This window comes from Acanthaster planci, linkage group LG01 (assembly GCF_054643075.1).
Source record: "Acanthaster planci isolate LZ-2023a linkage group LG01, COTS_SCS, whole genome shotgun sequence".
NCBI classification, from domain to species: Eukaryota; Metazoa; Echinodermata; class Asteroidea; order Valvatida; family Acanthasteridae; genus Acanthaster; species Acanthaster planci.
Window position 1 is genome coordinate 34910948 of NC_141777.1, and position 13523 is coordinate 34924470.

The following is a 13523-nucleotide window of genomic DNA, read 5'->3' on the forward strand; positions in this document are numbered from 1 at the left end:
AGGGACCATTTTATCTTGTAGCACAAACCTACGTACACGTATAATATACATTTAAACTTTCGAGAAAATCGTGCTTTGAGTTGGCGTCATTTTAAAGACAGAATTGGTTGAGATAAACCTCAAGTTACGGTACACATGTAAGTACATGTACTTTGGGCAAAACTTTACATATTGTATCGGAACATACATTTTGTACCATAAAATACTGGAAATTACATTCACATTTAGCATGGTATGGACCATGCTAAATGTGAATGTAATTGAGGATTACATATACATGTATGTATTCACCTAAAATTTGTCTCTACATTGTAGGGGAAAATTTAAAAAGTACAGTAAGGAAAAAATCAGCAATGCATGTGATGTTGCTACATGTACCAGTAGTTGGGGCATTGTTATCTTTTCATACAGCGTTGAATACATGTACATGTATGTCTTGTGAAAACACAAAGATTTAGGTGGAGCGAATTTTTGCCTTTATGGCTTAATTGATATAATGAAGCACAAATTTATCCCTTGGGGAAAACAAAATGCAGTCTAGGTGAATATTTCCTAACGGAGATCATCGTGACTCCACCGATTTGAGTACCATTTGGTCAACACGATACATTTACCGGTACCAAATTGCTAGCATCAGATATCTGGCAATTTTGCTCCAAAACAGAAATTTGAAAAAGTGGTGATTTGGGGACAAATATTTCCTAAGTTGTGAAAACTTGACAATTCCAGTATGTAGAAATTGTGTGTCCTCATGTGCTATGTATGTATAAATGTATGGGTGTACAAGTGCTGTTTGTACGTATGTTACCCAAAATGTTAAAAGTACATGTACATGCATGCCATGTCCATGTACATGTATGCCATGTCCATGTACATGTTTCTTCATGTTTGTGCCATATGTTGAAGTAATATGATTCATATGACAATTGATTGTCATATTACTGCTTTGCCTTCATATGATTTGCTGGTACTAGTACGTACATGTGTACATGTACATTTACTACTGTACATGTACATGTGTAGTTTACATGTACTGTACGTGTACATGTACATGACATTGTGTTTACTGGTGCACACATACAGTTACTATAAGTCATTTGAGAGTTAAATTCGAATAAAATCTGGTACACTGAGTTCTTGAAATTCACGTGAACATAACAACTTGAATTCTCCATACTAAAACCACTGTTGCTATACCTCGTGATTCGAGGCAAGCTTTTGCTTAGTTACATAAGAGACGCCTTGCAACAATACACTGTTCTCAATGGATAAGAACGGCACAAAGGAATCAGTTCATTCCAGAGATGGTGGTTGCTATGCAAAAGCTTGTCCCGAGTCACGAGGTTATAGCAGCAGTGTCTTTAGTCTGGGGAATTCAAATTGTTACGTTTCTGTGCAATCAGATAACACAGTGTACCAGATTTTATTCAAATTTAACTCGCAAGTGGCTTATTACGGTACCATTGAGCTGTGACCCAATTCAGCAGCTGAAGGACTTGGTTCTCGTGACTTGTTGTGTTACTGCATCCGTGTTTATGATAAGTGTTTGCACGTGCACATACGGTATCTCCATTCAAAAACAGAGTAGAGTTCTAATATGCTTGTGCATGAATGTACATAAAAAAAAATGGGTCAATTGCCCATGAAAGTACTTACTGCCCTGAATATTAACTTCGGTCAGAATTGAACAGTTAATATTTACCTAGTGGTTTTGTCTTTGACACCGCTTGTTACAGGAACCGGTACATGTACAGGTAACTTTGTACTGGTATCATGAGCGAAAGGTACTTACATGTACATGGTACATGCACATGTACAGGAGTAGACGAGGTCATGTGTGACTAAACTTCTAAATGGGAAGCCATTGATAAATTACTGATTAATTGGGTCAAGAACATCTAAAATTGTCCAAATCTGTGAGTGGACCAGATGTGGAGCAGAAACTTGTACCATGCTGGGACTTGCATGTATTTTACATGTATGACATGCAGGTTGAATATGCAATCCCAGTACATGTACATGTACATATATGCAGTGGCATGATTGGTCAGTTTCTGAGTGAGGTCGTGTGGTACTGCCAAACCTGGGATGAATTTCAGCAGCTTTTTTGAAAGATAAGATTGAAGCACCTGCCATAAAAAAAAGGCATTCATGTAGGTAACGGTGATGGCAATTTCCTTCCTCTTACTGGTACCAGCTTCTTCTTACTGTCTTCCATTTACACGTAATTGACTGTCATAGAAGCAAGGAAGCATTTGCCACAGTCACATTTTTTACTTTTGTAAACTTGTTAAAAATTTTGGGGATACAGTTATTCCTCTCCCCCCTTTCTGGTCAGCTACATTTACCGCTAACAGTAATTAACAAACAAGGCTCTATATTCATGAGCAAAAAACAGTGCACAAACAAATATAACCGTGCACTTTATTTTTTTCCACAAATACAATCTTTTCAATACATGTGGTCCGGTGGGCCAGGACGGATTTGGATTGTGTACAGCATAGTTCAATTTTTCCCCTAACAAACAGATACATGTACTTGTGACTGGTGCAACTACATGGTACTAGTAAGCTGATAGAGGGCACTGTCCAGAAGCTGAATCAAATCCAATCAAAATGACTGGGTTTGGATGCATCATGTAACACTGGAAACCTCAGAAAGCTCCAAAAACTTAGATAGTGCTGGACATTTAGCACTTGGTTTGAAAAGTTTAATTTTCAGGAGGGGGTTCAGCAAAAGAATAATTTCACTGAAAACAGTTGTTATTTTGATGGTACCTCTGTTTTTAAGATATGGCATCTTGGCAGATGCACATGCTACAAAGTTTCGCAGTGTCCTGCTTGGCATTTTCTTTCACGAAGCTGAACATCCAGGTTTTATTCAGTTGTATCAGTAGCTCAGACGGCAGAGTTGAATGTCCCACATATCCTGTCCTTCGATTCATGCCCTGGCGCATGTAGTAGAATACAATAAGGCAGGCTGTCATTTGTAGGTATCTACTGTCCGCCGTTGCCCGGTTGAAAGGCCGCCCACCGAGGCCTGAGACGAGATGCCCCAAGGGCATCCCGTGCCATTACGCCTGAGGAACAAAAGAAGCGCATTGGTGACACATTATGTGGAGTCCGTCAAAGATTTCACCGCATCTATTAATAGCATGGTGTCATTTTGTCAGAGAAGGAAAAATATACCCTGTCATCCGGGATACGTTTACATGCTCCTATTCAGCTCTGCCCCCTGAAAGTTTCCTTATTGTGACTGTGCACTTGATCGTGAGCAGGACCGGTGAGCATTTTCACCCTCTCCTTTTATAGAAATGAGAGGACTTTGTTTGTCATCTGCGATGAAATCTAGCACTGATCCTTCCTTGGATCTACAGATTTCTTCATTATTTTTGTTCAAGGACTTACTGGTCAGCTCGCAATTCAATGAACTGTGCTGCATTGATGGGATGAAAGATGCCACAGAACTTGTGGTGTTGTCTTGGTTACTGGTTATTCCTTGAATCCTAGAATAAGTAATGCCATGGTCGTGTTTGCTCGTATGGCTGTGCACTGCAAAGGAAAACATACATGTGCGCATCACGAGTGAATCTGCATAAAACTTCATGTACAGTACATGTACAATGCTACCACAGTATATAGTACAATCTACATGTACATTGTACATGTGATGCATGCATGTAGATACATGTACATGTATGGTCTACAAAGAGCTTTTCATAATTTCTGGTTTTGCTGTTGCACATTCACATTACTGTAACATGATACTGATTCAAAAATATTTGAGGTACATGTACATGTACATGCACGTACAATGTAATTATATTTCAGGGCCCTGCACTAGTGTACTGCCGGTACATGTTACATGTATTTGGTTTTGGACTTGTACTGTACACTTCATGTATACCAGTAGCTACATACATGTACACTGTACATCTGTGTCCTAGTAAGTATGGAGATGTTAACGAGAACATTGAAATCTAAAGAAAGACAGAAATCCTTCACAGAGGTTTGTCAGTTCTAAAGATACAGTACGGTACTTCAGTAGTGGATCCAGCATTTATAAAAAGGGGGCAACTGGCATTGATGAAAGGGGGATACCCAAAATGGAGTTGAATCTGAATATGTTAGTGAGGTATATTTTATAATTCTTACATACTTGTAACAAGGTGAAACAAAGAAATACGGGAAAAAAGAAAAGTTTTCTCCTTCAGATTAATTTTAAGAAGGGGGAGTGTGTCAAGATGTACCTCTTCCCTTTCTGGACCTGCAACTGTGATTTCACTACTCGCAATTTTTTAATGAAAGTTTATTGTGCCGTTTTCTGCCACTATAAGTCATATTCATACATAGCATGTACATTTTTGGTCACTGTTTCTGATTGAAACAGGATTGGCTGTTCCGCAAAAAGGGACAGTTTTGGAAACAGAAAAATCAGCAGCTTTTCAATGTGGGTTGTCAAATTTCCTGTCTTCACAGGTGGAGAAACTCATACAAAAGATGCAAGATGAGAAAAACGGCGTGCCAGTCCGGACGGTGAAGAGCTTCATGTCCAAAGTGCCAAGTGTCTTCACGGGTGAGTTTCCTAAATAGTACTTGAATATACCATATACATGTTTTAAGGGTGGATAGTCGATATTAATGCTCCAAGGTAGAAGTTGACAAACTGCATGTACATGTACATGCAGTCAGTACCTCATACATGAACATACCATACTCGGTTGCCATTGGTTTCAGGCATTACTGAAAACACAGATCAACATTTATGTGTACCCCCATCTAGTCTTTAATGTGTGCGTAGCTTGTCCTTCCTTGAGCATACTTCACTTGGGAACAGTCCCATGGTTACCGGTACTTTGCAAAGTACCGTGTTTGTTTAATAAAGACCATTCCCTGAGTTAGCCAGGGAATAGTTTACTACACTTGGATATTTGACTTGCTTGTGGATCCTCGTGCACGCCTGAAAACAAAATGCAAAAATATTAGCAACTTAGAATGTGATGGTGAATGTACCAATGAGAATCTGGCTTTTGGTCATGAATATGAATGAGCATGTGTTATGGGTATAGATTTTAATAAGTCCTTTTTTTTGGAATGACAAGTTGGTTATGTGCTGATAATTAATTTTTGTTAGAAGCCCTTTGCTTTGGAGTTGATGGCCAGGCATCTCTCCAGCTAAATCAAAACACAGCTTCCAAGAGTGATACCGTACTAGTAGGTGGAAACAAATTTAATGTGCTATATTCCTGTGGTATGTGTTGAAGCTATGATCTCCTCAACAAGTTTGGGATGAAATGGAGACTTGTTTTTGTTGATTGCTTTTCTCTGTTTTTGGCATGTACATGTAGGTGCTGATTTAGTTCAGTGGCTGATGAGGATACTGGATATAGATCAAGGTGAGTACATGTACATTATATTGGTGTTCAATATTGTGCCGATGACTCTTTGAGGACTTGTTAAGTTATTAAAGTAGTATAAAGACAAGGAGCATTCTTCACGTTTTCCGTGTTCTTTCTGTGACTGTACATGTACATGTACTGCTGGTACATGTACATGTAGGCCGGTTTTTGTTCTCTGCAGATCAGACAAGAGGCCAGTGTGCCACCTGTCCAGCCACTGTGATTTAACGTGCCAGTTACATGTACCAAAAATTATGGCAGTGATGTTCTCTAGCCGGCATAATTCATGTCATATCATTTGATTGAGTTGGAGTTATTGCAAAAGGTGCTTTGTCAATCTTCTGCATACCGCCTCTCCTCGTTAGGTTGACGATGAACATTGTTTTGTATAGTTCTTGCAACACCCCTTCAAATTCTTTACAGACATGGCACAGATGTTCCTCTTGTCACTTTATCCAAAATCACGCGATCAAATCACTTTGGGTGTTTCAGGCAACCCTTATGAGACTCTGCAAATCAGTTTGATCATTTTGCGGAAAAAACACAATTTCCTGAGATTTCACACACTTCTGCGAATGTTCTCAGTACAGGCATCTTCAATATGAGTGCCGCTTCTGCTTGATAGCAACCCTGCATAATAGCCTTGTATCACATGAATGCCCAATCAGTGCACTGCACCAAGAAAACTTCAGACTGCAGTTAAAATGCAGTCGTTTCAGTCACACATACATGTATTCTTGTTTATTGGATTAGATACGCAGTCATGATTTCAGGAGTGTCTAATTTTCACACAATGGGCTATCACCCATACACTGTAGCGCTGTCTGCAGCAGCGCACTGCCTTGTGATAACTCTTAATTGCCGAGAGTTGGCTACTGAACAAGTTTGCACCTTACTCGCTCAGATTTCTTTTACCTCAAAGGGACAATGAATGCTCAAGACGACACACAGAATAAAAAGAAAATTTTGCTTTAACTGCACTGAAGTAGACCAAGTTGTTCAGTGTCTTTGTAGACTAAATGTTAAAAAATCACTCTTCAGTAGGGAAGCTCTTTTGATAGATGCTGAGAGGTACTTTTTCATTGAGTCAGGATTTTCCTTTTTGTTTTTGCCTTTCTTGTTTTTTTTTTCACATAATATAGACTCAAATTGGCTTGGAAGAGTTGTGTAATCAATACCCATCTCATTTACGTTTTGGTACTAGTACCTACATGTATATGCTTGTCTTACACTGGGTAACCTTCAGACCACCAGCATAGTTATTCTAAAATATCATTTTTTTAAAAACTTTTTCCCAAGTTTTCTCCACACTTTCATCAAACTTTGCCAAAGCTGCTCTATGCTGAGTGGTTTATGCGAATTGTTGTGTAATGCTTGTGTATCCATTGGAAGGGTTCTGGAATGACCGTAGTCTTGGCTGCTTCCAAATACGCACATCCTTTCTTTGTCACTTTATCTACATTTAGATACATGTACAAAAGGCAGTCACTTACGCAGCTACTTGGGCCTCTGTTATCAAACCTTTGGTGAACCTTGACCCTGCCGATCTTGAATGACAATGACAGGTTTGATATATGACACCCGTATCAGTAAATAAATACCTGTCATTATCGACCCTCCCCTCCATACCTCTTATGGTCTCTTTCGTGATCTCCCCCTGTTATGGTCTCTTTCGTGATCTCCCAGTGCGTCCCACATATGAAAGAGTCCCAGATAAGAGCTATTGTCTGTGCAGCTATTTCTTGCGCAGTTTGATGTTGTTGCCATTGGTGATGTAATTTACCTGTTTATTGCTCCCACAGTGCTGTGTGTCACGTTTGATAACATACCAGTAAACATACTGGTACCGGTGCATGTACAATACGTAATATGGATAGCATCATTTATCAATCTCCAATTAAAAGTATGTTGTACAATACGTAATATACATGTAGATGGCATCATTTTTCAATCTCCAATTAAAAGTATGTTGTACAATACGTAATATAGATAGCATCATTTATCAATCTCCAATTAAAAGTATGTTGTACAATACGTAATATAGATAGCATCACATATCAATCTCCAATTAAAAGTATGTTGTACAATACGTAATATAGATAGCATCATTTATCAATCTCCAATTAAAAGTATGTTGTACAATACGTAATATAGATAGCATCATTTATCAATCTCCAATTAAAAGTATGTTGTACAATACGTAATATAGATAGCATCATTTATCCATCTCCAATTAAAAGTATGTTGTACAATACGTAATATAGATAGCATCATTTATCCATCTCCAATTAAAAGTATGTTGTACAATACGTAATATAGAAAGCATCATTTATCAATCTCCAATTAAAAGTACAAGTGATGTACACCTGTGGGATAAGAATTTATCGTAATCAGTGGGAACTACAGAGTACCGGTACATGCAGTTGTGGTCATGGTACAGTTCAGTGTACAATACATGTACAATGTAAATGCTTTCAAACTGTATCACACCAGAATGGTATTTGTTCTGTCATATCTGCACAGACTGCCAAATCTGATGCAATATTTTGCCTCAGCGTTAGGCTTGAAGATGAAGCATTTGATAACAAAGCAAGAGACAGTTCAAGCGATGTGCAAGCAAAATGCAAGGCCCCAGATCGATGTGACCCTCCCACGTACAGGCTACTGTCTCCCAACCCCCCCTCCATCTCTATCGTCACACTGATCCTTGTAAGACAAGATGTGGGACAGCCAGTGCACTATCTGATAGTGCCATCAGCAAGACCTAGAGACAAAGATGCAGAAGATGAAGTCGGGGGAGGGGGCCAAAAAAATGTGGAGGAGAAGTAGTAGGGAGATGATACAGTTGATCGTTATAAAATTTCAAAGTCTGCTGTTGCGATATGCATGTACATCGTGTGCATGTAGGAGTTTGCTCATGTACAGCGTGCAGTCTTGGAACGTGTCAGCATGAGCCACGCTGTGTAACAGACCCACTGCCCCGCATGAATAAACCGCCGTCTTTCTACCTGCAGTGCAGCAGTGCGGCGCTAGTGTCATAGCGTGTAACTGATGAGTGCGGATGCTAGACTGGACGTGCAAGTACACCAGGGGAATAGAGCTGATCGGGTTACATACCGTACATGTAGTCAGCTGAACTTTTCAGCTTGCTTAATATGCACCGCAGAGTCCTGGTTTTGTAATTTTTTTTTTTCATCTCCCCTCCTTTTAGTTTTTTTTGAGCAGTGAAATTTTATTTGTGAACAAATGTGATGATGAAACCAAGTCATTTTGCGAGAAGTGCTTCATTTTTTTTTGGAAATGTAATGTTGGAGACTTATTGGTACATGTATCATATAAGAAATGTACAGTGTCAATATTTGAAAGCTTGGAACAGAAGTTACGTAACATTTTACTGAACCGAGGGTTACTTTTTAACAGTGTTGTCCTTGTCTTTCTGTCTATGTGTCACCTCTTGTTTTGATACATTGAACATGACAATCATGTGGTGATGTCATTGATTGTTAGTACAGTTTTTGTTGTTGGATAATGAATTTTTCCGAACAACTTGCTGCAGTGCACTGGCGCTTGTTTTTGTGTATAGGCATGTGTACAGTTCTGTTCCAAATCTTTAACTACAGTATCTACATGTAAATCTTTCGCAGTGCCATTCCCCTCAAAGTTATATAATAAAAATACTTATTTTAAATATCATGACTTTCAGAAGTCAAGAGCAAAACTTGATTTATATATACATGTATGTTGAATACACATGCCATGCTACATGTATGAGTACATGCACAGTTTAGTTTTGCAAACAGCTTGCTCAAATTTAAAAGCTTGTTGAAAGAATGATTGCAAGGGTCAGTGGTCTTTGCTGTTTATTTCAAAAAAATCTTTCAATTATTAATCTTGTAGTTGTGGGCACAGGTAGTGAAAGAGTTGCTGCAGTAATCGCGTATTCAGGTCTTGGGGAAAAGGCCAACATGGATTTTTTTGGGCCAAAAATTTCTGTCCACTCTTTCAATCCTCGGAAGAATTCTCATCCCCTCCAAAAAAGGTAGTAATATCATATCTAAAATGTTGGCGCTTTCAATCTGTTATGAAAGGTGACAAATCAGGGCAAATTTCTGGATTGTTACTGGCTAACAGTGAGCTGAATCCTAGGTAGATTTAGTTTAGGCAGGTTATTCCCAAATATGAGAATCAAAGAAACTATGGACTTACATGTACATGTCTGGAAATACATGTAGCTGTGATGCTGTTTGTAGAAAGAGTGGAAACGTTCACACAAATTATGAAAAAAAAAGGTCATTCAGACACATGGATTTTTTTACAGAACATACATGTACATTACTGCAACATTTTAAAGTGAGAGGAGTCTGGGTGGAGTCAGTCTTCAGTTTTTCCCCCGATTCCAGTTCCGTCTCATGTTTTGTCAATTTTTTTTCCCCTGTACTCGTATATACTTGTACATGTAAGTACATGTAGACCTAAATTGGGCAGACTCTTACGTGAGTTGTTGGTGTATTTTATTTATGTGTACACATCCAGGTTAATTTGGTTGAAGTTTTGGTTCAACTCCCATGAACTCCCGGTCGTCATAGCTCTCGTTAACCCTAACCCCCTAGGCTCTTGCACTAGGAAGCATACTGAACCTCACAAAATCCAACAGGTTCATGTACTTGTCTATGTACTTGTACATGCAGGTTACTGCACCAAACCTGATAAACTCAAACAGAATGAGCCCGTTGGAGTTTGAGTGATATGGTATGGATGGGTCTATGCAGTATAGGATGACTTGCATTGAACAGTACCAAACCTGACAAAATCAAGCATAGTCCAACAATTGGTACAGCAAGTCAGACACTGCACACAATGACTCCTGTGTGTCCCAACTCACACAGAATCCAACACCATTTCCCTGGGCCTTTCATCCCAAGTCTCACAAAATTCAACAGCAGGTTCCTACGGTACGGTACCAAACCTGCCAAAACCTGCTGTTGGAGTATGGCAGGTTTTGGGCAGTTAGGGTTAATAGGCACTTCACTGAGTTGTCAAATTACAGGAGACCAAATTTCTCCACATGTACACGCATAGGGCCTCCACACAGTCACAAATGGGTTTAAAAAGTTAAAAATTCATGATAAATAAAGTCTCTTACAGATCGCTTTGAAATTTGCACATGTTTATTTCGTGTATTTCATTTGCAATTTTCCCAAATTTTATCGCGAGACGCAAAGGTTTCGGTTTTACTGTAAAGAATGCGCGTCGTGTGAATCTGTGTTCACGCTCTGGTCTGGAAGGTCATGACCCGGCACCACCTTTCGTCGCACTTTGTACAAACTCGTTTTCGTGGCCAGACTTTCCGAAAGAAATCTGAGCATTCTGATAGGCTAAAAAGCATCGTCATGGCCATTTCTGAATAGATCCGAAGTTACTCTGCAATGTAGTGTGTGTTCCAGGTCAATCGGTTCACGGACAGTGGAGCTACGAAGTTTTGAAAAATTAAACTTAGTTTTTTGAAGTGAAGAGTCCCATAAATTACCAGAGAACAAGGTATGTGCAAATCATTGACCTTTCATCTTTTTACAAATGTCATTTGTAAAGGCTGATGATCTAAAATGACCCCCGGAAAACGAAAGCAAAATGACAAGGTTTTGGCGACTTGCAAGAGTCCAGTATGCATGTACACCATGTAGGCCAGGCCAACGTGTACACGCGCACTTATACACACATGTAGTGCATGCCGTGTCCCGTACCGGTATGTACGTGAACTGTGTAGCGCTGCTGGTCACTCACGCTGTACAGCGATATTGTGGCATTTGTGCACAGTGCTGAGTGGAATTTTACCCCTCTTGCAGGTCTCCACAGACTTAAAGTTTGTGTTTTAATGACTTGAGAATCATGACAACGAAACCATGATAGTATTGTACTAAAAAAAGAAGAAAGGAAATCTAGGGAAGGTAGCATTTTGTCGCAACGTGTTTCCATCGATTCGCCCTGTACCATGCCAGATCGCTTTAATGTCACTTTGCCCGACAATGCAACCTTTTTTTTTTCAGAAGCTTTGAACATGTACTACATGCACATTGTTTAATGAAAGCCAATCAGTCTGCAATTTAGACTTGATTAGAACATGACTTGTAGCTTTCAGATCAGTCAGTGCATATTCTACCTGTGCTAATCTGTATGTACAAAACTCTTGCAGGTATTTCTTGTTTGTAACTTTATTTTAATTTGTATAACAGATTTTGCCCTTACCTAACATATATTGATAAACACTGTATGCTCAGTGCTTGTCCGAGAGCTTGCCCTTTGGTAAGGGCAAAACCTGTTATATAACTTAACATCTCCCTAATGCAAAAATTCATCTTGAAACTTTATTTTAAATGGCAAAAAATGTGGAATAATGTATTAATATGCAAATTAGATGCAATCAAATAGCCTTGTGTTGTTCATTTGAATCATTGCAATAGGGCATACCATAACTTGCTACCTCATAGTATTGAAGAACCGAATTGTTAAAAAAAAAATTATTTTGTTTGTATTTATTATACAACATAATTTGCTAATTTAAGTCCTAATAATATGCAAATGTCATTTATAGCAATTAATATGTTTAGTTCCTGACAGACACTATCAGATGTACTGGTACAGGGTAACATACTGTAACTAGATAATATTGTCCGGTTACAGGTAACTTTTGGATTTTTCAATTTCAGCCAGAAACCTTCATAGTTTAACTAAATTAAGTTAATGAGTATGTTAACTACATCAATTCATTAATTTGTGTTTTGAGTGTAACATTAATGCTTTTCATTGCAAGCAGTTTCTTCTTAAGGTTGGTGGTACTTAAATGCAAACGCTCATTGCTTTTCTTTACAGAACACTAAATATTGGACACATTTGCATAAATTAATATGTAAATGATATGCAAATATATATATTTTAAAACTTATTTAGAAATTGGCATGCTGCCAGCTTAACATATCCTGAAGGTTTCAGGTCGTAGCAATAAATATTTTTTGAGATAGAAGCCAATTGGTGCCCATGAAAGTCAATTTTGTGGTGCCATCCTTAAACCAAAGAAAAACATGGGAATGACCTTTGACCTCGATCCGGTCTGCAAAGTCATTGGAAAAACTGACATACATGTATAAACAGTCATATCTCCGCAACGGAAGGAGCTTTTTTGAAAATTCAAAAGGGATTTTAATTCTGTTAACCCCCCCCGTTCATCCTGTATACATATCAAACAAAAAGAAGCAAAAACAAATTTTGGCCTAAAGTGCCTATTCTAATTAACATCATCTGTGTCCTTGTAATAATCAGGTTCAAAAAACTCTTAATAGGGGCAGACCCTTGCGTGTGGCCCTCAGACCTGAAGTGCCAGGCTCCCCCTTCCCAGGACAAGCAGACCTAGCATAACACCCCCCCCTTCAATTCATTGTTCGCTCACAGGGCCGTTGACCTGTCACTGCCTTATGGATTTTACCCGGCTGGACACTTGGCTGGCAAGTTATGAGCGATGATGCGAAATGCAAAAAAAAAATCGTTTTTGTCAAATTTATGATGCTGGGGGGCACGAATGGAGCTTGGCTTGCCTGATTGGTCAAGCGTCAGCCTCCACAATGCAGGGAATGGGAGATGCTTACAGTAGCAGCCATCTGTGTGAGAATGGAGTAGTGGAGGAATCTATTGAACTCTACATTAGATATTACCTCAGTTGAATGCGTAGACATCTGCACTTGCTAATTAATTTTGATTAAGCCCAGGTTGAATACCCTCTGGCTTTGGCTAATGTGTATTGTCTAAGATATTCTGTGCTTCATATCTGTTATTAATGCAATAATTTCATTACTCATGGTATGCACATAGCGTGTTTCGGCAATAGTTTTAAGGAACTTAAAGTAAAGAACGAAAAGAAATCAGTATTGCCGTTGGGCATTCAACTGTGGTTGTGTGTGTGGTTATCAGTAATTGGTTAACATTCTTGTTGAAATGCAAGTTGCTACATTCATTGTGTGGAAAGTTTCATGTAAAAAGGAATTATGACACATGTACATGTATGTATGCTCCTGTACATGTAGGTGATGATCACCTTCAGTGTAAGTTCAGGCATATACATATACATGTATGTACA

The 13523-nt window shown here is 38.8% G+C and overlaps 1 protein-coding gene across 8 annotated transcripts in view; it reads left to right on the forward strand.

Annotated features, from left to right (window-relative positions):
* Window positions 1-13523, forward strand: part of LOC110979604 (regulator of G protein signaling 7-like) — a 119312-nt gene that overhangs the window by 23086 nt on the left and 82703 nt on the right. For all 8 annotated transcript variants that reach the window (XM_087145084.1, XM_087145080.1, XM_022235570.2 and 5 more), the window contains exons 3-4: window positions 4479-4575; window positions 5348-5395. In XM_087145084.1, the coding sequence (XP_087001210.1) occupies window positions 4479-4575; window positions 5348-5395 (145 nt within the window). The remainder of the gene's footprint in view (window positions 1-4478; window positions 4576-5347; window positions 5396-13523) is intronic.